At 37.4% G+C, this 27,126-nt stretch overlaps 1 protein-coding gene across 1 annotated transcript in view; it reads left to right on the top strand.

Moving 5' to 3' along the window:
• LOC128664510 (transient receptor potential cation channel subfamily M member 7-like) overlaps nt 1-27,126 on the top strand; it is a 288,636-nt gene that overhangs the window by 91,147 nt on the left and 170,363 nt on the right. The window contains 3 exon segments of the mRNA XM_053719331.1: nt 4,953-4,999; nt 15,580-15,864; nt 24,070-24,298. Of these exon segments, the coding sequence (XP_053575306.1) occupies nt 4,953-4,999; nt 15,580-15,864; nt 24,070-24,298 (561 nt within the window).

Raw genomic sequence — 27,126 nt, 5'->3', positions numbered from 1 at the left:
AGCAAGGTGGAGGTGGAGTACTGGTTTGGGCCGGTATCATCAAAGATGAGCTTGTGGGGCCTTTTCGGGTTGAGGATGGAGTCAAGCTCAACTCCCAGTCCTACTGCCAGTTTCTGGAAGACACCTTCTTCAAGCAGCGGTACAGGAAGAAGTCTGCATCCTTCAAGAAAAACATGATTTTCATGCAGGACAATGCTCCATCACACGCGTCCAAGTACTCCACAGCGTGGCTGGCAAGAAAGGATATAAAAGAAGAAAATCTAATGACATGGCCTCCTTGTTCACCTGATCTGAACCCCATTGAGAACCTGTGGTCCATCATCAAATGTGAGATTTACAAGGAGGGAAAACAGTACACCTCTCTGAACAGTGTCTGGGAGGCTGTGGTTGCTGCTGCACGCAATGTTGATGGTGAACAGATCAAAACACTGACAGAATCCATGGATGGCAGGCTTTTGAGTGTCCTTGCAAAGAAAGGTGGCTATATTGGTCACTGATTTGTTTTTGTTTTGTTTTTGAATGTCAGAAATGTATATTTGTGAATGTTGAGATGTTATATTGGTTTCACTGGTAAAAATAAATAATTGAAATGGGTATATATTTGTTTTTTGTTAAGTTGCCTAATAATTATGCACAGTAATAGTCACCTGCACACACAGATATCCCCCTAAAATAGCTATAACTAAAAACAAACTAAAAACTACTTCCAAAACTATTCAGCTTTGATATTAATGAGTTTTTTGGGTTCATTGAGAACATGGTTGTTGTTCAATAATAAAATTAATCCTCAAAACTACAACTTGCCTAATAATTCTGCACTCCCTGTATATATAATATCACCTATATACAGTCACCGGCCACTTTATTAGGTACACCTGTTCAATTGCTTGGTAACACAAATTGCTAATCAGCCAATCACATGGCAACAACTCAATGCATTTAGGCTTCTAGACGTGGTGAAGACAACTTGCTGAAGTTCAAACCGAGCATCAGAATGGGAAAGAGAGGGAATTTAAGTGACTTTGAACGTGGCATGGTTGTTGGTGCCAGACGGCCTGGTTATGAATTTTGTGAAACATTTTTGTTTCGCAAAATCCATAACTACTGGTCTCAGATGGCAGAATGGATCATGTCAGTATAGGCTGTAACACAAGCATTTTAGCCATACCGCACAACCTGTAATATGGCGCTATGGAAAATCCAGCACTCAAACTTAATTTTTTTGAGTGCGGAATGAACGTTGCGTTACAGGCTAAAAAGTGTTGCGTTATAGCTATACTGCTGCAACTCGTAATATGATTGTTTATGCCTGATGAAACGGTCTGTGAACCGTGAAACGCGTTGCATGATTGGGTGATTATTGGACACCCTGTTATCCACTCTCATCAGCAATCATTGTGCTGTTGTTTTTAAACTTTTATGCTTTTTAAAATAAATTTGGATATATCTTTTATCCTTTGAGTGGATTCATTTCTACCCACCATCTGCCATTGTTCACCTATGAGAGACCAGCCCAGCACCTGAGGGAACACATTATCATACAAATATCAAGATACCTAGAGTTTGGGTGAGCTGCCACACCTCTACCAATCTGCAGCCTGCTTCTACAAGCACATTGGTGTGCTCTGGGAATATGTGAGTACCCTCCACATTAAGGAATCTGTTGTGGTTGTACCATTAATAGTCTGCACATGTGGTGCCCGTATTTCTTGTCTCCCTTATAGCACCACCATCTTACGCCAAGAGCGCCTTCAAGTGGGTGAGCTGTCACACCTTTCTAATTCTGCAGCCCGCCCCTACCAGCACATAAGTGTGCTCTCCAAATTTGTGAGTACCATTTGGCAATAGTTCTGTGACTCGTTGTTAATTAATAGATGATACCACACATGAGGCGCCCCTCCATTCTGTTTTATCTTATATAGTACCACCTGGACCATCCAGTGAGGAGGAGGCAGCCGCTACAGCAATCGTTATCCTTTGAAGAACATATAAAGGACTGTCTAATTTTTCACAATTGCAAGTGTATTTTCACTACAGTATCTAAGAATTTACTGTTTTCTGCCTCTATTGTGTATATACTCATCTATGATATCTTAACATTGCCCCATCATATATACTTTTGTTCTAGATTAATGATTATACTGCATCTTGAGCGCCCCCTTCAGTGATTAGGTTTTTACAGTATAGTTAACTCGTAATATGTATTACTGGCCATTCTACACGCAATGGCCAATTTTTCAGTTGTATAGCCGTACCGCAACACTTGTAATCTATCCAACAGAATTTTTTTTTAAAACATATATTTATATATATGAGAAATTTTTAGAAAAATACATATCTTTAACTGTATGTATGTATGTATTTATATATATATATATATATATTCCAAAAAAAATGGTCGCACTCTCAGGTCTTTTAGTGAAAAAATCGTAGTTAATTTTAATGAAAATTAACTACGATTTTTTCACTAAAAGACCTGAGAGTGCGACCATTTTTTTTGGAATATTAATTACATGTTGGCACCCGGGCAGATGACCATTGGAGGGTAACACTGTACAATTGATGGGATTTTATATATATATATATATATATATTACAAGTATAGATATATACAGTTATATATAGGACTATCTATTTAAAAATGCAAAGAACATATTCCCTTATGAGAAGAGCTTTGGAATGTAAAATATTAATAGCTCCTCTCGGGTATAGAGCTGTGAGTTTAATATGGTGTTGGGTTAGTGTGTGAGGGATAACTGTTAGATTTTTTCTTCTTCTGTTCTCTCCTTGAGGTCTATAAGGAGAATAAGTTAACACCCGTCAGGAATATCTGAAGTCCTTAAATTAGTGCACATCGGGTTTCGCTTGTGTACAAAAGTTTTATATTCAACTTGTAATCTGAGTGGTAACCCGAGGTCGCATAAACTGGCAGTGTTAGAACCTGCGCAAAAGCACTAAATAGGGTGACACTTGTAATCTAACCGACCTCTTGATTAATTAACCCATAATGTGGTAAGTCTCAAATGTCCTCTGTTTATGAATAATCTTAATTACTAATCTATAATTCTTGGTGGGTCTGGTAGTCGGTAACAAGATCAAGTTGAGGGATTGTGCCCACAAACTGCGTTGGTTCCAGCAACCAATTGTTGTGGGGTGAACTCTTATCCTCCTGACTAAGTCAGGAAAGCATGTGGGCGGAGTCATGAGTGTTTTGTGGGTGAAGCTGAGATGGGACATGGCCACTGGTGTTCTATGGACAGAATTGACAGTGCAGGGGTGTGACTGTGTGTTTTGGTGGCTATGACATAACAAGCATAACAATGTCAAAAGCTATTTTTCTCTTCTGCATAACTGAGATGCAAGCTAAAGGACTGAGGTGGTTTTACACCCATGTAGAATCACAGTAAATAAAATATTTGCAGATACTCTGCAGAGGTAAATTATGTAGGCGTAGGGCATGTCGAGGTAGGGCATGTAATCTGCATGGCAGAATGAGCCAAAGATGCACATTTGAGGAAGAGCAAATAAGCCCAAATTGAGAGGCATTCAGGGAAACCACCAAATGTGGGAAAGTATTCCTTTTACCTACACTCTCTATAGTTCTATTTTAAACTGTTTCTTAAACTGATCAACTACATTTTTACAAATATAGAAAAAGCCTGAAAAATAAAAATATAATCCCTGACTATTATTTAAACTATGTTGACCAGTAAAATACCCATCTTCCTTTAGTTACATGACACATTATGCAATGTACTTGAGTCATATTAAAGTGTTATTTGAGATGCACACTTTCCCTGAATTTACGTAGACTTGAAATGTCCTTAACAATCGTTACTAATTTTTCTTCTACGCATAATGGCTACCGCTTACTCATCTCCCTTGATAAAGTGATAAAGTTCCATATAAACAACCCTACTGGAGAGAATAGAGACATATATTGTGTAATACGTACTATAAATGCTTCTTAGTTCACACCAAATTTTACATTTATGTTATTTTATTACACAAAATAAAAGCCTTGGGCTATCATCAGGCATATAAACTAAATCAAGGGTTTCAAATACATTTTTAAATATGCAAGGGTTTCTCAAGAACCACTGATCTAGGAGAATGAGCTTTAAAAACTATTATATGGCTATTACGTAGACTATTTTATCTAGGTTATTCTATTATTCATTTATTTAAATGTACCTTTAATGGGACATGAAACCCAACGTTTTTTCTTTCAGATCTCAGTGTATTTTTTTTAAATGCTATTTATAATATCATAATTTGCGTTATTCGCTTGGTATCCTTTGTTCAAAAGCAGGTAGGTAAGCTCAGGAGTGTGCATGTGTATGAAGCACAATATGGCAGCCATCTTACAAAGAAATAGCACCAGGTGGCATAAGTGTTTACTTAACTGCTGCCCATATACTGCTCAGACAATGCTGTTAATATATGACTGTTTTAGCTTACTCCATGAGTTGCATATTGTGATGTTACATATATCTGGTTGTACTTTGTTAACATTATTTATACATTACCCACATTTATAACCATTTTGTATCCTAATATTTTAATCTGAGGCCTAATAGGCAGTGGCACTATACATAGAGCTTGATCTGACATATGTATAGGAAAGACTGGTTGAACCATTCTGACAAGGTTTAAATGGTTAATACTAGTTGTAACATCCCTTTTGTATAAATACATGGAGACAGAGATAGGTATAAATGCTTCTAGCTAGAGTGTGATTAAATAATGTGACTATATGTAAATACTGTTGTTCCTGAAGGTACAAAGGTTACTCATTGCTTATTCTGCATTGGGCTCCCAACCCAGATATATATTAGGATACCAGTAATAGTTAGGCAACTTCTCTTTGGTAATTTATAGATGAAAGCTCTTAAGAATAAATACACTTTAGATCTTGTGATCATTTTCTCTATCTTCCATTATATAAACAGGTTGCAAGTAATGACACCTTCCTGAACCTCATCCGGGATGTTAAGAGGTAACATTGCTAGAACACACTACAAAATCTATATAAATGTGCATGTACCACAATCAGAGATTTCCCTCAGACATGACAGATTTCGAAACCAGTTCCACCTTTTTTTATGATTTTATTTCTAACAGAGATCCATACAGCACATTAAGAAGAAAGCACATTAATAATATAATAATAATAATAATAATTAATAACATAAAAAGTTATCAAAGCCTACAGACCGGCAAAAATAGAAATTTGTGACGTTACATACGATCTGCCGGTCTCAATCCGATGCAGATCAATGCTTACGTCCATTACAGATGTTCCGAATACACATTCGGCTCTATCTGACACTTTTTGCCATTTATCAAATTTCTAACAGGTACGCTCGCGGCTATTTCGGCCCCAGCCGTACCTGGTTTTTAATCCGCGCCCCTGGATGCCGCGGTTGCCATAGAATCAATGGGAGTCTGATAGCAGCGAAATCTTATGTTCGATGCTGCCAGATATCCCATTGATTTATATGGTTGAAAACCAAGTAACCGTTTACACCTAACACCCTAAACATAACCAGAGTCTAAACACCCCTAATCTGCCACCCCCGACATCGCGCCTACCTACATAATGTTAGTAACCCCTATCCTGCAACTCCCCGACCCCCGCGGCCACCTAAATAAAGTTATTAACCCTATCCCGCTGCTCCGGACCCTGCCACCACTAAATAAATGTATTAACCCTAAACTTCTGGCCTCCCACATCACTACCACTAACTAAACCTATTAACCCCTAAAACCGCCAGTATTTTGCTTTTTACCAACTTTTATTTATACCCTGTCACTAAGCACCGCCACTATACTAAAATGTTTAACCCACTATCCCGCCGCTCCCGGGACCCGCACCACCTAAATAAAGTTATGAACCCCTATCCCGCCCGCTCCCAGATCCCTCCGCACTAAATAAACATATTAACCCTTAAACCCTCTGGCCTCCCACATCACTACCCTAAAGCTCTATTAACCCTAAACCGCCAGCCTCCCACATAGCAATAAACTAAATTAAGCTAATAACCCCTAAACTTAACAACCGCTAACTTTAAATTAAAATTACAAACATCCCTATCTTAAAATACATTTAACTTACCTGTAGAATTAAAAGAAACTATTTTTAAACTATAATTAACCTACCCTAACTATTATACTACAATTAAATTAAACTAGCATTAAATTAACTAAATTACATACTAAAAAACCCTAACCCTACTCAAATTATTTAAATATACTATTTAAACCTTATTAAAAATTACTAAATTGCAAAAAAATAAACGCTCAAGTTACAAAAAATAAAAAACACTAAATTACGAAGAAAAACCCCCCACATTATCAAAAATAAAAATAGACGCAAGATCGATGGACTGTCTAGTTAAACAACAGATGCTCATCGCCCGCCAGCCTACTTGGAGCGCGTCTTTTGCCGGCTTTTTTTTTTAAATATGGAGATCGTATTCAGGGTCCGTGGCTACGATGTTAGGCGAGCGTATTGATGCCGTAGAATGCCAGTATAGTCGAGGCTTTGATAAATATCCCCCAGAGAGCATGCAATTTTAAGCAACCTTTTCTATTTTACTCTATTATCATTTTTCTTCGTTCTCTTGGTATCTTTATTTAAAAAGCAGAAGTGTAAAGCTTAGGAGCTGGCCATTTTTGGTTCAGCACCTGTAGCTTTCGTTGATTGGTGGCTAAATGTATCCACCAATCAGCAAGCGCCTACCCAGGGTTCTGAACCAAAAATGGGCCATCTCCTAAGCTTTACATTTCCTGCTTTCTCAAATAAAGATACCGAAGAAAAATGCTAATAGGCGTAAAAATAGAAAGTTGCTTAAAAGTGCATGCTCTATCTGAATCATGAACGAAAAAATGAGGGTTTAGTATCCCTTTAAGGACACAGATACAAAGACGCGTGCTTCCTGTTAACATGTTTAATAGTGCTATTTTATATGCATGACAGAAATGTTAAATTTACTGACAGTCTGCCACAATTATATCAGAAAATGCATTATTAAGATAATTAACAATAGTGAGTCACTTTTTTTTTTTACATAATCTCATTTAGGGAAACCTTCCCGTGGGCTATAAATCAAGCCTGTTAGATGTTGGCTTGTCAATTGAATATCTTATGGGAGGAACTTTTCGATGTAGCTATACTAAAATAAGCACTTCGCCGAACATCTACAAAAACTCTCAACCAGGTAAGTGACAGTTATATTAATTATACACTAAGTAGTTCGAGGGAAATAATTCACTTTCAATTGCTTATATGTAACATTTATTTTGTCACAAATATGAGCAAAGTTTTATATTCTTTCCATTCTTTACATACATTTGTTTGTATAAATATATTTTATTGCTGTTAAAATAATAATGGATAAAAGGAAATAGTTGGTAACTGACTTGACTTGAATGGTTAGTTATGGGCAAGTAATTTTCCGACTATGACCTGGTCTATGTGTGTATTTAACCTCTGCAAAAGTAGATGTTCCTGTTGCTAATGTGCAACTAACGCTGCTGATTGGATCAGCGGTGGGTTCAGCTTGGAACCAGCAGTGCACCGAGGTCCTGAGTCGGAGCATCTAGTGTGTGTTTAACTCTTTGCGGGGTTAAATACACTGCAGAGCAGGGTCGTTAGTCAAAAAAATGACATGCTGTAATGGATTAGAGAATGCCATTTTCAACTATAATTGCCATTTAAATATATACAAGCAATAGTGCAATAATAAAATGGTCTATGTGTTCAAGCCCTACAAATGGGTTAAACACATAATAGATACAGCTCTGGGCTGGCACTACGCTACAGGCCCAAAGCTTAACAAAGCTGCTGAGACAGTTAGGGGAGGAATATACCCATAGTCACAGATTAATTGCCATACTTTAGCTGAGCAACCAGCTGTCTCTAAGTGCTCTGGAGCCACTTTATGTGTTTAACCCCTTTGCAGGGTTAAATAGAAACATCTATAAGGCAAAAATGCACTTGCACATTATTTCATTTTTATTATTGCTTTCTATATAAAATACTCACAGATTGTTGTTTAATGGAATGTGAGGTAACAACTTATTGTTGGTGGTCTACGGCAAATGGTTTTCCACATAAGAAGAAAAATTCAAGAAGTCCTGATCTGAATCTGTTGAGTAGGATGTTCAGTTGTAATTTGCATTTCCTCACAGGAAGGATGATTTATTCATGGAATAAATGTACATCAGCAGTATAAAGACAAAATACTATAGGGGACATCAAGATAAGATAAGGGATAAGATAAGGCTATACTATGGACTAGATAAGTTTTCAGTTTTAGGAAAAGGTGGATAAACATGTTAGGCCTATGGTTCTTATCGGCCATCAAACTCTGTTTCTATAAGTAAACTCTAATTACATCTAGTAATGATGTGGATGTGAGATTCTTTATGCAGGGAAATCTGGGAGTAGTGAACTGCGTCAAGTGTAAATGACCTTGTGGGCACTGCCTTATACTAACAGGAGTTACCTTGACTGTTAAGACTTCTGGTTATTTATTTATATAGATTTATTATTAGGCAATGCTGACACTGTTTATTATCTTATGTTCTGTATTACAGACATATTACTGGTCAGTATGGTTAATCATAAATTGTACTTGAAAATGAATATATTATGTTAAGCTAAAGTTGGGTTTACATGGTAGCAACTGAGATTAAAATCAGGGGAACATATATCTTACCTGCCACCAAGAGAAACAGAATAAATTCACGATTATCCCTAATATTTTGAAAGGTATAATCTAGATTTTATTAAAGACACAGAGACGAGTATCTTATGCATTATCTTTCTTTACTACCTCAATGCAGCCTTTTAAAGAACAATTAACATTAAAGATATAACATAATTACATAATAAGAAAGCTAACAGAAGCTTGTTATAATGAGAGAAAAAACAGCAATCAGCACAGAGACTAGACTATAACTGAGCCACACAGCCCAATAATCTCCCTCTTTCTAGTAGATGCTCAAAAGAAAAAAAATATTAGCATCATGAGAAAACCAACACAGTCCGAAGCAACAAAGGATGAAAAAAGTCATTTTCCTGTAGAATTGATAGAAGGAGTTCCAATGAACAGTTGAACTTGATTGAAGACCAATAGATGTCCAGACTTCAGTGCATGAATGTTTGAAACTTTTGAGATGTAGGGAAGAATCCCGATGATGAAAGTGTATTGAAATTACATGGATACTGTTAAAGACAAAAGATTATTAATAACATATAATAATAAGATAGGGTGGGAGATTATATTTTGAGGAGGGAAAATACTCGTATCTGTGTCTTTAATAAAATCTAGATTATACCTTCAAAATATTAGGATAATCGGAATTTTATTACAAGACCAGAGACTCATATTTTATGCACGTTTAAAGCATATTAAGAAACAAGTTAAGAGAGGCATGTTGAATGGGTCTGAAATAGAATTGTTTAAACTATGGAATCAGAGGACCCAATCTGCAGCAAGTAGAATTTGTTGGAGAGGGGCCTCTTTTTAAGAAGGCCCTTTGAAGCAGCGGAACCCTCTGACGGAATGAGCTCGTGTGAAAGAAATGTTAATACCAGCCTCTTTCATGACCCATTTAACCCACCTGGCAATAGAGGTAGAAGTAATAGGAGCGTGAGGATAAATAAAAGAAATTAGAAGTTGGTTAAAGTTAGATTTTCTAAAAGATAAAGTTCTAGATTCATATGACTTTAGACATTCAACCACACACAGAGAAGGTTCGGAAGGAAGATAAGGGTAGAAAATAGATGTAGATAAAGTTTTAGTTCTTCGAGAAAGGAAAAAGGTAACTCCTTCAGGAGAGAAACGTTTAGAGTTCCAATCTAAAGCTTTCACATCAGATACTCTTCTGAAAGAGATAAGACAGAGAAGAGTAGCTAGTTTAGCAGAAAGTTGTTTTAGAGTTAACAAATTATTATCAGGCCAAGATTTGAAAAGGGAAAAAATTAGATCAACGTCCCAGAAAAACTCATGTTTGGGAACAGGAGGACGTTTTAGTCTAATGGCTTTAAGGATTCTACAAACTAAAGGGTGCTTGCCGACAGGAGAATTGTTAATTAAACCATGTCTGGCCGAAATAGCTGACCTATGAACATTGATGGTTCTGTAAGCCAGACCTGAGTCAAAAAGATGGGAAAGGTAGTTAACAATATTATTCAAATCAGAAGAAAGGGATCCAAGTTCTTCGCAGGCACCAGCTAGACCACTTTGACCATGCAGAAAGTATCATTTGCGGGTGCCTGGGGCCCAGGAATCTTCAATGAGGGACCTAGCTCCCCTCCGAAAGGCCTCGGAGAGACCAGGGTCCCTGATATTGTCCAAGCTATAGGAGAAGAGACTCTGGAGAATTAGACTGTGATAATGCCCTCTGGGTTGACTAACAGATGAGGAAGCGGAGGAAAAGAATTGGGCGATTGATGGACATTCTGAGAAGGGAGGGATACATGACTGGGTTGGCAAAAGGGGGACACTATTGTCAGACATAAAAGATCCCTGCGAACCATTGAAATTGTCTCGGGATCATTGAAAAAGGAGGGAAAGCATAAGCTTTCTGAGGGGGCCATGGATGAAGGAAAGCATCTATGGCCGCTGCTTCCAGGATCTCGGGCGCAGCTGAAGTATGGGAAAACTTGAAATTGGTCCTGGACGCCAAAAGGTCCAAACAAAAGGGACCTCTGAGAGAATGAAGGGAAGAAAATCTTCCTGTCTAATCTCCAATCGCTTGGATCTGTTAAATAACGAGATCCCCAGTCTGCAGCTTTCGCTTCGACTGACCTGGAATATATTCCGCTTTGATAGAAATATTCCTGTCTAAACAAAGATGAATAACTCTTTGGTTATGTTGGATAAATTTCTCGATTTGGTGCCTCCCAAATGATTGAGATACTGCACCGCGGAAATATTGTCCATGAGCAGAGAATAGAAACTGGAGAAGAAAATCTGGCAAAACTTTTGACTGCAAACGAGCCAGCCAATAATTCCAAACAGTTGATATGGAAACGTTTCTCCTCCAATGTCCATTTGCCACCTGTGATGGAAGGACCACAACGCGCACCCCAGCCTGAAAAGACTGGCGTCGGATTCTATAACAAATCGGGAGTTCTGCCAAAAATGGCTCTTCCATTCCAAGCTTCCAAATGAGAAAGCCACCAAGAAAGTTCTTCTTTTGGCTTCTGAAGACAAAGGGAATCAAATGAGAATAGGAAAACCCTTTCCTCAAATGAAGAATTTTCAATCTTTGAAAGTTCTCGGTAATGTAAGGGGGCCAGGAAAAACGGCCTGAATAGAGGATGATAGTAAACCTACTATTCTGGCTATAGTTCTGATGGGGACTGAATCTTTTGATAAAGTTTGGAAATTTCTTTTTTGATGTTCTTAACTTTGTCTGACGGAAGACTCAAAGTGGAAAGCATTGTATCGATTTGAAATCCTAGGAAAATTAAGGATTTCATAGGGTAAAGAACTGACTTCTGTTTGTTCACAATGAAGCCTAAGGATTCTAGTAAGGAAAATTGTGGAAGTTAGGTGATTCTGAAGAGAACAAAAGTCTTGGTCCATTATTAAAATGTCGTCTAAATAAATTATCAGACGAATACCTCGAAGTCTCACCAAGCCACTACCGGTTTGGAGTAACTTGGTGAAGATCCAAGGGTGGCTAGACAGGCCGAAAGGGAAGACAAGTGAAGTTCCAAATTGGTCTTCCCAACGGAAAGTCAAATATTTCCCAATGTTCTTGAGCGATTGGGACAGTTAGATAGGCGTCTGTAAGGTCTAGACGAACCAACCAATTGTTTTTCCTTATACACTCTCTTAGTAAGTGAATTCCTTCCATCTTGAAATGATGGTATACCTACATAAGCGTTTAAAGTCTTTAAATTATTACTGGTCTGAACTGATTGTTTTTCTTTTTTACTAAAAATAGATTGCTTAGGTAAAAATCTCGGGGTTGAAAAACCGGAAGAATTGCTTTTTTGGAAGAAAGAGTTGAAATTTCTTTTTTGACCAAAAGAAGCGGTCTTCCTGAGAAAAATGAATGGGATGAGGAAGAGAGATTTGGATTGGTGGGAGAAATGAATTCTATGAAAATACCTGAAACTGCTTGTAAGACCAAGGATCTGAAGTAATTGAAGCCCAATTTTGGGCAAAGAGGGCGAGTTCTGCCACCAATTTTTGTCTGAGAAAAAAGGGAGAGGAGGAGAATAGTGAACTTACCAGGAGCTTGTCTAGCTTTGGCTCTGGTCCTGAAACCTCTCTGGGTCCAAGGGCGACCTCTTGTCGGGAAGAAGGAGGAGGTAGAAGGCTCTGAATAACCTCTTTGGAATTGTGTCTGGAACTGTTGTTGGTAATGAGGTTGATGGGGAAAGTAGTGAGACCTTGAGAAATAGGATTGGCGGCCGGGAAAGCGGCCTCTGCCTCTCCCTGCCTTGTCAGAAAAACTTTGGTTAGGGTAGAAAATTTTCTTCACTGAAGTCTTTACTTTGTTCAAATTGGAAAAAGTGTTAACGTATTGGCTAAGATCTTTTTAAATATAAATCACCAAATAAAAGCCCATTTTTATCAGATGCGATATTGCTTGAGGAAAAATCTGAGATTTTGGGGTCTATTTTCCTTAAAATATTACGACGTCTTTCACCAGACATGGCACAGTTGGTATTCCCGATAAAGCAAAGTAATCTTTGGACCCATTCTCTTACTACGTAGGGATCCAGAGGACAATTTTCTGCAACTCCCTGTTCTGACAGTTCAAACAGTTTAGTCAGGGGGCCGACAGAATCCAGAAGTTTGTCCTGGCACAATTTTCCAGGATCTGTCTACCCCTTTTTTCAATTTGAACCCAGGGGTGCCAATAAATTTTAAAATCTTGGGATCAACCTCTGGAGTGATAGAGGCATTTTTAGGTAAAAGGGGGCGAGGACATTCAGCCTTCATTTTGTTACGGGTTTGTTTCTTTAGGGGTTTACGTAATTGATGATCAATAAATTTGGCTAGGTCAATGGGGGGACACCACTCGGCGGACCGGGGATGGTGTAGTTCGTCTGGTTTAAATCTAGGGTTGCCCAGGCAATCTATAAAATCTTCCTCGTCTTCACTGAAATTGTGACAGTTTTTTTATTTCTTTTCCTGTTTTTTGGGTGCGGGAGAGCCGTCAGAATTATCCGACTCATTAAAGTTGTCAGAATTTATATCTGTATATTCATCACTATCTGAATCATCTGATTCTGAAGATGGGATTTTTGAAAAATCTTTATTATTACATTTTAATTTTTTGCATATGTAGGTATCCCCGTTTGGTTACCCTCGGGGTGCAGGGTTCTACTGACAGCGGTTTTTCTTCCTTTGCTGTGAGGAATAGAGGGCTCAGCTAAGAGCTGACGAGATTTTTCAATAAGTTTTTTGCTTGCCTTATAGGCAATAGATGGGCTTTTTCTTTTTAAAGAAATCTTTTTCTGTTTTTCTCCCATCAAAGAGGACATTTTATTAAATAAATTATTCATGGAAGAATCTATCATATTCTGTACAGTTTGTAACGTTAAGGGAGATGTATCTGCTTGCATTTCAGACATTATGGTAATTAAAATATGTCTGAAGCAAATACAAAGAGAAAAATAAATATATATAATTAAAATAAACTCCTTTAATAAATATGAAAATGTATAAAGTATATTTATATTTGGAAATATACTCCTATGCAAAACGATTTATCTTTGACTGTATATAGTTTGTTTATGGCCAACGATTTTATTATATTAAGTAGCAAAAGTTTAGCCCACAAATAAATATTTTTTTCAGCAGAACGTCTATAATATATATAGAAGACAGTAGATGGCAATATAAGCTTAGAAACAGAGAAAATGTTTTGTTGAATGCAATGTCGAGTGTAACGGTACACAATGTTACTCGACCTCCCAGGAATTTGCAGCTGACTGACTGAGGTAAAATACAGTCGTCAGCGTGAATGGGCGGGAAGGGGAGGGGAGGGTGACAGCCCACAAAATGGCGCCGGAGCGGCCGAGATAGAGCAGGAAGGGAGAGGAGACAGTAAGTTAAAATATTATGACAAAAAAGGTTTGGGCACAAGGAAAAAAGAGTCAGAGGGGTCCATAGGAAAACCGGAAGGCATAACTGACAAGCGGAACACAATGAGAGTAAAATTAATAAATTATTGAAAACGAAAAATTTAAATAAAAGAGAAGTAGGCAAAAAAACGTTTAATAAGGTTAGGAAATGAGGCTACAAAATTTTTTAAAAAACAAATTATAAACAGTAAAATATGCAAAGACAATAATTATGGATATAATATTGTGGACACTTATCTGTTTTTGAGCAGCAAAAGAAAGAGGAAGATTATTGGCTGTGTGCTCAGTTTATAGTCTAGTCTCTGTGCTGATTGGCTGTTTTTTCTCTCATTATAACAAGCTTCTGTTAGCTTCTTATTATGTATTATGTTATTATCTTTAATGTTATTGTTCTTTAAAAGACTGCATTGAGTAGTAAAGAAAGATTAATGCATAAAATATGAGTCTCTGGTCTTGTAATAAAATCAGGCTTTGTATATCCCTTATTTAAAGCTTTGTGTTTTTTTTTCCTCCTCTCAGCATTTAACTAAGGAATCTAAACATGATTCTTCTCCACGTTATGTAAATGAAGGAGGTGCGGAAATAGCAGAAAAAACAAGACATAAACATTTTATTCAAACAGCCCAACCCTACAAACCAAAGGTAACCAAACATTTGAAGGGATATAGTGGACACAATGTAAATTCACATAAATGTGTTTCAGTTTTGATAATTTTGTAATACTAATGTAATGATTGTTATTAGGCCTGTATTGTTATTAATGTAATGATTGTTATTAGGCCTGTATTGTTATTAAAGGGACAGTCTACACCAGAATTTTTATTGTTTAAAAAGATAGATAATCCCTTTATTACCCATTTCCCAGTTTTTCATAACTAACACAGTTATAATAATATACTTTTAACCTCTGTGATTATCTTGTATCTAAGCCTCTGCAAACTGCCCCTTTTTTTCAGTTCTTTTGACAGACTTGCAGTCTAGCCAATCAGTGCCTGCTCCCAGATATCTTCTCGTGCACGAGCACAGTGTTATCTATATGAAATACGTGAACTAACACCCTCTAGTGGTGAAAAACTGTTAACATGCAATCTGAAAGAGGTGGGCTTCAAGGTCTAAGAAATTAGCATATGAACCTCCTAGGCTAAGCTTTCAACTAAGAATACCAAGAGAACAAAGCAAAATTGGTGATAAAAGTAAATTGAAAATTGTTTAAAATTACATGCTTTATCTGAATCATGAAAGTTTATTTTGGCCTAGACTGTCCCTTTAATTTAATGATTGTTATTAGGCCTGTATTGTTATTAATGTAATGATTGTTATTAGGCCTATATTGTTATTTATGTAATGATTGTTATTAGGCCTGTATTGTTATTAATGTAATGATTGTTATTAGGCTTGTATTGTTCATAATAATCCAATCAACTGTTTACTCGGAAATTCTTTTTTTTATTTAGCAGACAGTCACAAGTACAATGGAACCCAACCAAAAATCTGAAAAAAAAAATAATTTTGGGCACAGAAGAGCAAAAATTAAGACCATTCCTTTATCCTTTTAATGAACTCCTAATGTGGGCAGTGTTAATGAAGAGGCAGAAGATGGCCCTCTTCTTCTGGCAACATGGAGAAGAGTCTATGGCTAAAGCTTTAGTAGCCAGAAAGTTATATCGCTCAATGTGCCATGAAACACAGCAGAGTGATGTCATCGATGACACACCAGAGAAACTGAAAGAATATTCCAAGTAAATGTTTTGGTTATTTTTTTTTTTTTAATATTTGATGGTTATTACTAATCTAATAATGCATTATAACTTCATTGGGCAAAAGAAATACTGGAACTTTTACATCATTATAAATTTATTTAAAAACAATAATATATTGGTCCACAAAATGGTGCAATAAATCATATTCCAGTACTTTCTCCACCTTACATTGTGCTCCTAGCTCACAAGTTATAGGTTTTCACCTATACTTATTCTGTGAGTGCTGTTTTCAGCTCATGTTTTGCTCTTATGAAACCTGGGTGTTTGAGGGAATTTTCTTGAAGTCTGTGCTGCCTCACTTAAAGGGACATGAAACCCAATTTTTTTTTCTTTAATTATTTAGAAAGAGTTTGGAATTTTGAACAACTTTCTAATTTACCGCTATTATCTAATTTGCTTCATTCTCTTGATATCCTTTGCTAAAAAGCATATATAGATAGGCTCAGTAGCTGCTGATTGGTGGCTGCACATAGATGCCTCGTGTGATTGGCTCACCCTTGTCCGTTGCTATTTCTTCAACATAGGACATCCAAAGAATTAAGTAAATTAGACAATAGAAGTAAATTGGATTGTTTTTTGTAATTGTATTTTCTATCTGAATCATTAAAGAAAGAAAATGGGTTTAGTGTCCTTTTAAGGTAGGTAGATTATAACTCCCATAAACACAGTTCAAAGGGTATAACATTTTAAAGTATTAAAATGAAATAAACAAACTGCACTTAAAGGGACACTGAACCCAAATTTTTTCTTTCATGATTTAGATGGAGCATGCAATTTTAAGCAACTTTCTATTTTACTCCTATTATCAATGTTTCTTCGTTCTCTTGCTATCTTTATTTGAAATAGAAGGCATCTAATCTATTTGTTTGGTTCAGAAACATGGAAAGCACTTGTTCATTGGTGGATTAATTTATCCACCAATCAACAAGAACAACCCAGGTTGTTCACCAAAAATGGGCCGGCATCTAAACTTACATTCTTGCATTTCAAATAAAGTTATCAAGAGAATGAAGAAAATTTGATAATAGGAGTAAATTAGAAAGTTGCTTAAAATTGCACGCTCTATCTGAATCATTAAAGAACAATTTTGGGTTCAGTGTCCCTTTAAGGATATTAAATTTAGGATATTAACTACACTGCAAAACATAGAAAAGCTTCATACTTGTAAGGTAAATTACATATAAACTCATGGAAGGGTGATGACATAAGCTATCCAGACCATCTTCTTTTTTTAAAAAATGTCTTTATTGGAGACAAACATCAAATCAATTCAGTTACAACAGAAGTCATCCACATGTCTACATTTTATGATTTTCCTCTGAAACTACACTAGAGTGTAAATTTTGGCATCTAGCTGTCCAATAAGTAACTGTCTGTATAGACTTTTTTTTCAATTTAGAAATGGAAGGAGCAGTCTTCACTGTCCACAATCCAAGAATGAACCTTCTTGCTATCAAAACAATTGTAGTCAGCAAAGACCTATGGTCCTATATTAGCCTCGATAGAAAAAGTTTTACTAATCCAGTAACTAGTTTTATTCCAAAACTGTTTGACATAGAGACATGTTTGAAAGTAGTATATAAAGTCTGGGTTGAACAGTCTACATTAACAACACTCATTCACCATTTTAAGATTCCATTTAGACAGTCTACAAGGAGCAATGTATTCTCTGTGTAGCATTCTGAATTGAGATTCTCTAAGATTCATTGACAAAGTCTTGAAGTGCCCCAGTCATATCGACACACTCTATCTATTTTCCCCATAACTTCCCAAAATTATCCAGGGTCTCTGATTTCCATTTATGTAACAAAGTCCTGTACAGTCGTGAAATAGGGAAGTCACTCATTTTAAAGGACGCAACAGAATGCAAAGGCATGTGGCTCCCAAAAATGACTGTCTGTTTTAATCAAGTGAGTTATATAGTGCCGCATTTGTAAGTATGCATAGAAGTGTACCCGTGGTATATTAAACTGAGTTTGTAAGTTTGTAAAAGATTTTACCCTATGCATGGCAAGATCCAGAACATCCCAAACAGTGTGTAAACCCATCTCCTCCCACACTGAAGGGTGAAGTATCAATACTAGAAGGGAAATTTATGTTACCTCGAAGAGGAGTTGATCTAGAGAAAGAGCAGGTTCATCCTAAATGATGCAGAGCCAAAGGCCATGCTCTCAAGATATCGTTGTAAAGTGTATTTGATTTAATATTAGGAGGTACATCTGTGAGGGCAGCAAATGGTAGGAAAGTAAGATTCCAAGTTCCAAAGGCTGAATTCTCCAACTCTGGTGTATTAGAATGCTTAGTGTTTAATTGCCAATCTAACTTGAGACGTACAAGTGTGGCCCAATTGTAGAGCTTTAAGTTATGCATCCCTAGGCCTCCCTAAAGGGGGTGCACATATAATTTAACAAGTGCTACCCTCGACTTTCCTCCTTTCCAAACAAAAACTGTAATCTTTTTTTGATATCAAAAAGGGTAGCATAAGTAGTGAGTACAAATTTTTTGGAAGAATCACCATCTTGATTAACTCACCCTGTCAAGGATATAGGAAGCCTCTTCCAGCCCTCTAACCTAGATGAAATAGCTTGACAAATTTGGGTGATGTTTGAGTGGTATCGAAGGGAGGGGTTTGTGCTCAAATGGATACCTAAATAAGTCAGGGTTGGATTGGCTTCTTGGAATGGGTAATGGAATGTCTGTTTTTTTACTTTCCGTAGCCACAGTACTTCCGATTTTGATTCATTGATCTTGTACCCTGAGAAGGATCCAAAAGCCCCTATGGTTGTCAAGATGTTTGGGATGTGTTGTGTCGGGTTTTCTACAAAAATGAGCATGTTATCAGCATACAGAGCTAACTGGAGTTGTATGTCTCCGATTACAATTCCTGCGAAAACACTGCATAGTTTTATGGCCAAAGGCTCCAAAGCCAAATTAAAAATTAAGGGGGATAAGGGGCAAACCTGTCTGGTGCCCCTTTGCAACACTATTCTTGGGAGAAGAGACCATTGGCCATAATGTATATCCAGGGTTTAGAGTAAATATTGCACAAATAATGAAAAAAAATGGCCCGAAAAGCCGAATCGTTTCAAGGTGTCAAAAAGGTGGTTGAACTCCACTCTGTCGAAGGCCTTTTCCACGTCTAGTGACAACAGAAAGGTCTCCGACAAGTCCTGAGTCCCATGACTCCCTTGAGTCCCTTGAAAAATGCGAGATGGCATGCAAAACTCTCCTCAGATTTGTCACTGAGGTTCTTTTACACATGAAACCAGTCTGGTCAGGGTATATGACGTCTATTAAAATCAGTTTCAGTCTATCAGCCAATATTTTCATCAAGATTTTATAATCGGAGTTAAGGAGGGATATGGGGCGAAATGATTCAGGTAGCTCAGGATCCTTCCTAGGTTTAGGAATGAGGGCAACATGAGCCATGGTAAACGTTTTGGAGGGGGTTACCAATTCTTGATAGTATAAGTTATATAATCTAGTAAGAGTGGAGGTAATTTGAGATGTTAACATTTTATAAAATTCACTAGGAAGCCCGTCCGGGCCTATTGTCTTTCCATTAGCCAAAGATGTTATAGTTCTCGTTATTTCTTCTGAAGATATGGAAGAGTTCAAAGTAGCTATTTGTTCCTGTGTTAGTTGAGGGAGATCTAGGTCTCTCCAAAAGTATGAAACTATATCCCGGGATGGAATTTTCTGACTAGTGTAAAGATTGGAATAGTCTGCCATAGCTTTCACTATTGTGTCTGGAGTTTTGTGGACCTTATTTCAAAATTTAAGGGCAGCAATCGGTTTACGGGTAATTTTCTGGTTTACTAAAGATGCCAGGAGTTTACATAAGAGTCTAGTCCAGCCACCCAGCAGGCTAATAATATCTGGCATTGGTTCATTACTTGAACCAATACCAGATATTATTAGTGGCTGGACTCGATTCTTCAACCTTTGGTGAGGAACCTATATAATTATTTGAAAGATTCTGCACACTTGCTTGATAACTTAAAAAGCATCACTTGGCAAAGAGGTTTTTCATCGATAGTTGTTGATATTGCATCACTCTACACGTCTATTCCTCATGCTCTGGGACTGAGGGCTATCCGATACTTTTTGGATAAATTCACAATGTATGAAAATGATGTTAAGGTTTACATCTGCTCAATACTGGAATTTCTTCTAACCCATAACTTTCTAATGTTTAATAAGTTTGTGCCATCCACCTCACCTCATATGGGCCATACCAAGGGGACAGTTCATTAGGCTAAAACATAATACTAATAATAATGACACCTATCTTGAGCAAGCTAATCAATTAGCCGACAGGTTGGCCTTGAGAGGGTATGATTGGGGAAAGTTGTAAAAAAATCAAAATACAGGTGAGTACCATGAAAATTGATAATGGGAAAACTAAAATGTCTGATACTTCATTTAAAGACAGTGTAATATTTACCACCAAATATACAACTCAATTTCCCCAAATTGTATCAATTTTGAAAATAAATGTACCCATTCTTGCTGCTGATAATGTTCTTCATAGCCAAATAATAAAATGCAAATTTGTTTCGAAAAAGCCACAGACATTAGCATCTAGACTGGCCCCAAGTATGGTCCTTAGTGAGACATCAAGAAGGGGTGGTAATTGGCTTAGGAGAAAAGGAAATTTCAAGTGTGGAGTAAGAACGTGTCTCACATGTGATATGATGGACGTGACAAAGCAGTTTAAATCAACAGTTGATAATAATGAATATGAGATTTCATTTTATGCTAATTGTAAGACTCATTTTGCCATTTACCTCCTGGAATGTAATATCTGTCATGTACAGTACGTTGGCAGGACAATGAGGGAGGTAAATGGGTAGAATTAGGGAACACTTCATTGATGTAAAGAACTATAACAAAGATTACACGGTTGCGAGACACTTTAACCAGATTCATTTTATGAGCATTGGTGACTTTTCAGTAAAAATCATTGATTTGGCAACAACTCCACCTAGAGGGGGGGAACAGGTATAAAATTCTAGACAAAAAAGAACTTTATTGGATATATAAGCTAAAAACTAGAATCCCCTTGGGTTTAAATTTAGAATGGGATATTAGTTATTTTGTTTGAATCCTGTATTTGAAGATTTTTGTCTATTTATTTTTATAGTTAATTAATGCTGTGGACATTTGTTGGAATAAGTGGTGTGTATACACATTAGCTGTATGTTTATTAATAAAGGTTCACATCTTGTATAGCTAGATTAGGTAATATAACATTGGTATTTCATCATAATCCACATTTGTCCCTTTTCCCTTCATATTAGATTAGTGGCTATTGGGTTCTATTTCTCTTATTTTTCATATTTGATACTTGGAATATATTTTATATTTATATATTATATCTGTCTAATTTATTTTATTTTATTTATAAAATATTTTACCAGGAAGGATACATTGAGATTTCTCTCGTTTTCAAGTATGTCCTGGGATCACAAAACATTGCATTGATACAATAGGGTACAATAAAATACAAAAACAATAATAATAATACACAATATATGCAAACATTTAACATAGAGCAGGTACGAAATATTTAATCAACCATGACAGGAGCATTCTGTTTTGAGATATGTATAGAGGGATCTCTTAAGGGATTTTAGGCTTGGGGAAGTTTTTAAAGTGTGAGGGAGGTCATTCCATAATTGTGGTGCTCTGTAGGAAAAGGAGGATCGAGCTGCTTTCTTTTTGTATTGAGGCAAGCTAAATAATGTGCTGTTATTGGATCGGAGGTTATAGGAGGTGGGAATAGCAGGGGAGAGCATTCTGCTCAGGTAGGGTGGGAGCTTCCCAGAAAGGCTCTTAAAGACAAGGCAGGAAAGATGGAGGGTGCGTCTGGATTCCAGCGACAGCCAGTTTAGTTCTTTTAGCATGTCACAGTGGTGGGTCCTGTAGTTACATTGTAGCACAAAGCGGCAGAACGAGTTATATAACGTATTTAGTTTATTAAGGTGAGTTTGCAGAGCAGGTGCATATACTATGTCCCCATAATCCAAGATAGGCATCAGCATTTGCTGTACAATCTTTTCCTTTACTGTAGGGCTGAGGCAAGATTTGTTTCTGTACAGGGCACCTAGTTTTGGATAAAGTTTAGAGGCAAGTTTTTCTATGTGGAGTCCAAAAGATAGATTGGGGTCTAACAACATAACTAAGTATTTAAAAGAGTGAACTGCGGTCAGCGTGCAATTGGATTTTGTTTTGATGCGAAGATGGGAATTTTGTAATTTTTGTATTTTTGGTCCCGTTCCAAAGATCATTGTGACCGTTTTGTCAGTGTTTAGGAAGAGTTTGTTTTTCGAGATCCACTTTTCTACCTCTGTGAACTGGTCTTGGAGCACTGCTTCAAGCTGCGGCAGATCAGATTTGTTTGTATAGATTACCGTGTCGTCTGCGTATATGTGTACAGTTGAGGATTTGCAGACATTAGGCAAATCATTTATAAATAATGTGAATAGTAGGGGGCCGAGAATGGAACCTTGGGGAACACCACACGTGACTGGGAGAGGGAGGGAGTCACTGTTAGAGACAGAGACATATTGTGATCGATCCGATACATATGATTTAAACCAGGTTAACGGGTGATCAGCAATACCAGAGTTTTTTAGTTTGAGAAGTAGTAGGTCATGGTCCACTGTGTCAAAAGCCTTTGCAAAATCAAGGAAAATAGCTCCAGTTAGGTCTCCTTGTTCCATGCCAGTTTGGATGTCGTTGCAAACTTTTAGGAGGGCAGTTGTAGTGGAGTGATTCGGTCTGAAACCTGATTGATCAGGGGTCAGATAGTTTGAAAGTTGATAATATTCGCATAATTGCGTATGGACGCATTTTTCTATGATTTTTGACAATACAGGGAGCAATGATATATTAAGTTTTTATAGGTATGTCTTTGAAGTGTGCACCTATATTCTATTATGTAGGGCTATTATAAACATGCAGTGTTATTATTGTTATCAAGTATCATGAATTTTGATTATTATCATTTGCCGTATATATCATTGCTTAATTATTAGTATTTTTCTCCTCCCTATATTTGTAAGCCCCCTATATCTGTAAGCCATTCATATGAACTGGATAGTAGATTTGTGTGTCACTTTCTTCTAATGTTCTTTTTACTGTTATTAATTGAATAGGGACATTAAGGGTTAATCTGCTGATGATCTTGTAATACTATATAAGAGGATATTGTATGTAGCTTCAGCAGTCTATGAGTAAGCACCACTAGGGGGTGTGAAATGCGTTAGACCTTCTTGTCCTTGGCTTGTACTTCATTTTAATTGTTGTAATAAATTTCTCTTTTTTTAATCCCACTGCCGTGCTGCTGGACTTGGTTTATTTTTCATATTATTGTGCAGTTGGTTCGCTCTCTTTTGAACCGGCATTGCACACTGCCTTTGTGGACTTTTGCTGTTACCGTAGTTGCCGTGGCATCTGGCGTTTGGAGCAGCCTTTGTTCACTGCTTACTTGATATTTTTATTGTTTAAAAAGATAGATAACGCCTTTACTACCCATTCCCCAGCTTTGCACAACCAACATGGTTATACCAATATACTTTATAACTAAGGGGCCTAACCCAAACCTTGAATAACAGCTTCCAACCAGTATCCCTCCTCCACCAAACTTTACAGTAGGTACTATTCATTATACATTATAGCTCTTTAGATCAAATTATTAAAAGTAAATAATAAATGTGCATTACATTTTTTCTTTGTATATTAAACAATTTTATTAAATGTTTAACTGTGAGTAAAGCGTCCGTTGATATCTACGTTATAGACTGAATATGGGTAAAAATATAATTCTATTTTATGTAGCAGTGACCTATCTGGGTGGTTGGTATAGAAATTGTTTATTATTCTTCATTAGAATGCAATGACCAACAGAACCATACTCCAGAAATAGCCGCAATGATTTGTGCAAGTGTGGGGAAGATTCTTACATAAATAGGGAAATAAATGGTTCTTCCATCTTAAAGCCACAAAACAAAGTGAAGGAAACAATTCACACACTACATGTATCAAATAGCATCAGCTTCCCTTTAATATGAGTATTACAGCAATTATTTATACCTGTGTAATATTTTCTTCAGCAGTTTCAGTTTGTGTTATTTTTAGATGGGAATTTGCATTCATCTTACTCATTTTCTCTTCTAGAGAGTTTGGAGAGTTAGCAGTAGACCTTCTTGATCATTGTTTTAAGCAGAATGAGCGAATGGCAATGAAAGTACTGACTTCTGAGCTGAGCAATTGGAGCAATTCTACCTGCCTTAAGCTGGCAGTTTCTGCTAGGCTCCGACCGTTTGTGGCTCACACGTGTACCCAAATGCTGCTCTCCGATATGTGGATGGGGAGGCTGAACATGAGAAAACATTCCTGGTTCAAGGTAGGTATGATTTCTACAAAAAAAAGCGTTTTTTTTCTTTGTTGCAAGGAAATAATTGCATTTTAAAAGGTGTTACAGTTTTTTGTTTCGTTGTAAACTTTTGATTCCGTTACTGAGGTTATTTTATGCTACTGTCTGCCAATAATACTGTGTAAGTTGAAAGTAAACGTGATCGCTTAAGGCAATCAAGATTTACGCTAGAATGATTACTGCATCCTCAGAGCTCTGGTTAACTGTTTCACAAAAAAAAGTGTCATAAAACTCATTAAAATACATTACAAAGTACAGTTACACTCATAATAACACTATCTAATAAAAATTATTTAAAAAAAAAATTGCACACAAAAGTTATAAAGGCTCAAAGATATGAGCTCTCAGGTGTTAGGGAAAAAAAAGCAGGCAAAGAGCTTTAACGTTGAGATACATACATCTACATGTCTAAATATATATATACTAGTCCTAAAGCCTGTTCACACATGCCATTTTTTGCAGTACATCGGGCTCTCTCTCCATCCCCTCTCTTTTGCTCTCTCTCCCCCCTCTCTTTTGCGCTCTCTCGCTCCACCTCTCTATTGCTCTCTCTCTCCCCCTCTCTTTTGCTCTCTCTCTCCCCCTCTCTTTTGCTGTCTCTCTACCCCCTCTCTTTTACTCTCTCTCCCCTCTCTTTTGCTCTCTCTCCCTTCTCTTTTGCTCCCTCTCCCGCCCTCTCTTTTGCTCTTCCCCTCTCTTTTGCTTTCTCTCTACCACCTCTCTTTTTTGCGCTCTCCCCTCTCTTTTGCTCTCTCCCCTCTCTTTTACACTTTCCCCTCTCTTTTGCTCCCTCTCACCCTCTCTTTTGCTCTCTCTCCCCCCTCTCTTTTGCACTCTCTCTCTCTCCCCTCTCTTTTGTGCTCTCTTTCTCCCCCTCTCTTTTGCGCTCTCTCTCAACTCTCTTTTGTGCTCTCTCTCTCCCCCTCTCTTTTGCGCTCTCTCTCTCTTCCTCTCTTTTGCGCTCTCTCCCCCCCCCTCTTTTTTGTGCTCTCTCTCCCCCTCTCTCTTGTGCTCTCTCCCCCCTCTCTTTTGTGCTCTCTCCCCCTCTTTTGTGCTCTCTCACTCCACCTCGCTTTTGCGCTCTCTCGCTCCACATCTCTTTTGCTCTCTCTCTACCCCCTCTCTTTTGCTCTCTCTCCCCTTCTCTTTTGCTCTCTCTCTCCCCCTCTCTTTTGCTCTCTCTCTCCCCCCTCTCTTTTGCTCTCTCTCCCCTCATTTTTGCTCTCTCTCTCCCCTCTCTTTTTCTCTCTCTCTCCCCCTCTCTTTTGCTCTCTCCCCTCTCTTTTGTGCTCTACCCCTCTCTTTTGTGCTCTATCCCCCTCTCTTTTGTGCTCTCTCCCCCCCTTTCTTTTGCGCTCTCTCTCTCCCCGTCTTCTGCGCTCTCTCTCCCCCTTTCTTTTGCGCTCTCTCTCTCCCCCCTCTCTTTGCGTGCTCTCTCTCTCTCCCCCTCTCTTTTGTGCTCTCTCTCTCCCCTCTCTTTTTCTATCTCTCTCCATCCCTCTCTTTTGCTCTCTCTCCCCTCTTTTGCTCTCTCTCCCCCTCTCTATTGCTCTTTCTCCCCCTTCTCTCTCCCCCTCTCTTCTTTTGCTCTCTCTCTTCCCCTCTCTTTTGCTCTCTCTCTTTCCCCCTCTTATTTTCTCTCTCCCCCTCTCTTTTGCTCTCTCTCCCCCTCTCTTTTGCTCTCTCTCTCCCCATCTCTTTCCCCTCTCTTTTGCTCTTTCCCCTCTATTTTGCTCTCTCCCACCTCTTTTTTGCTCTTTCTCATCCCTTTTATTCTCTCTTACCCTCTCTTTAGCTCTTTCCCATCTCTTTTGCTCTCTCCCCCTCTCTTTCTATCTCCTTCCCCTCTCTCTCTCGTGCGCGACTGTGCCCGGCCCCCGGCCACACCCCACTCACGCCCGTCCACGTTTACACCCGGACCACGCCCGCTCATGCCCGACCATTCCCACTTATGCCCACCGTCACTGTGCCGCAGCAGATCAGGTAGACTCTAAGGCCAGGTGTGTTTGTCCTCGTGCTGTCTCTACTGCGCATGACAGCTTCGGAAAAATGGCCTTTTATATTATAGGATATATATATATATGTGTGTGTGTACATATGTATTTATTTTGATGCCCTTTGCAGTTAAGTAGATGAATGAATGTTATACTGTGTATTTACTATAAATATTTCCCATTCTAATGTTCTTCACATAAGGGAACTTTTTCTATGTATTTGTAAATAGAAATTCCTAAATATATTAAATATATATATATATATATATATATATATATATATATATATATATATATATATATATATATATATATTCCTAAATATGTAAATATATATTTGTGCAAAAAAAACTCATATATATATATATATATATATATATATATATATATATATATATATTTAGAAATATGTATTTATGAAAAACATTGGAATGTAAAATATTCATATTTTCATGTCGGGTTAGCACACTTGAGAATGTGCGATAAGGTTTTTTTGCTCCATTGACTTCTATGGAATAGGTTTTCACAAGAGCTTTTTACACTAGAACAATTTTATTTCAACTCATAATACAAGCACAACTCAATGCTCCCTAAAGTGAACCATCTCTTTTTGTGAAAATAAAACTTGCACCTTCTAACATTCTAACCCCCCACCCTCCCAAAAAATAAAAAAAACTATCGAAAAACAAAACTACTCTAAAAAGTGCCCTGAATTTCGATCTTTTGCTGCACAGAGAAAATTAAACATAAATTCCTTATCTTAAAAACAAAACAAAAAAAACAACCTAACACTCCTTCTTCCTC

The sequence above is a fragment of the Bombina bombina genome, chromosome 6 (assembly GCF_027579735.1).
Source record: "Bombina bombina isolate aBomBom1 chromosome 6, aBomBom1.pri, whole genome shotgun sequence".
In the NCBI taxonomy this organism is placed as follows: domain Eukaryota; kingdom Metazoa; phylum Chordata; class Amphibia; order Anura; family Bombinatoridae; genus Bombina; species Bombina bombina.
Note: the sequence above shows the minus strand (reverse complement) of the source record. Positions and strands in the feature narration are given on the sequence as shown.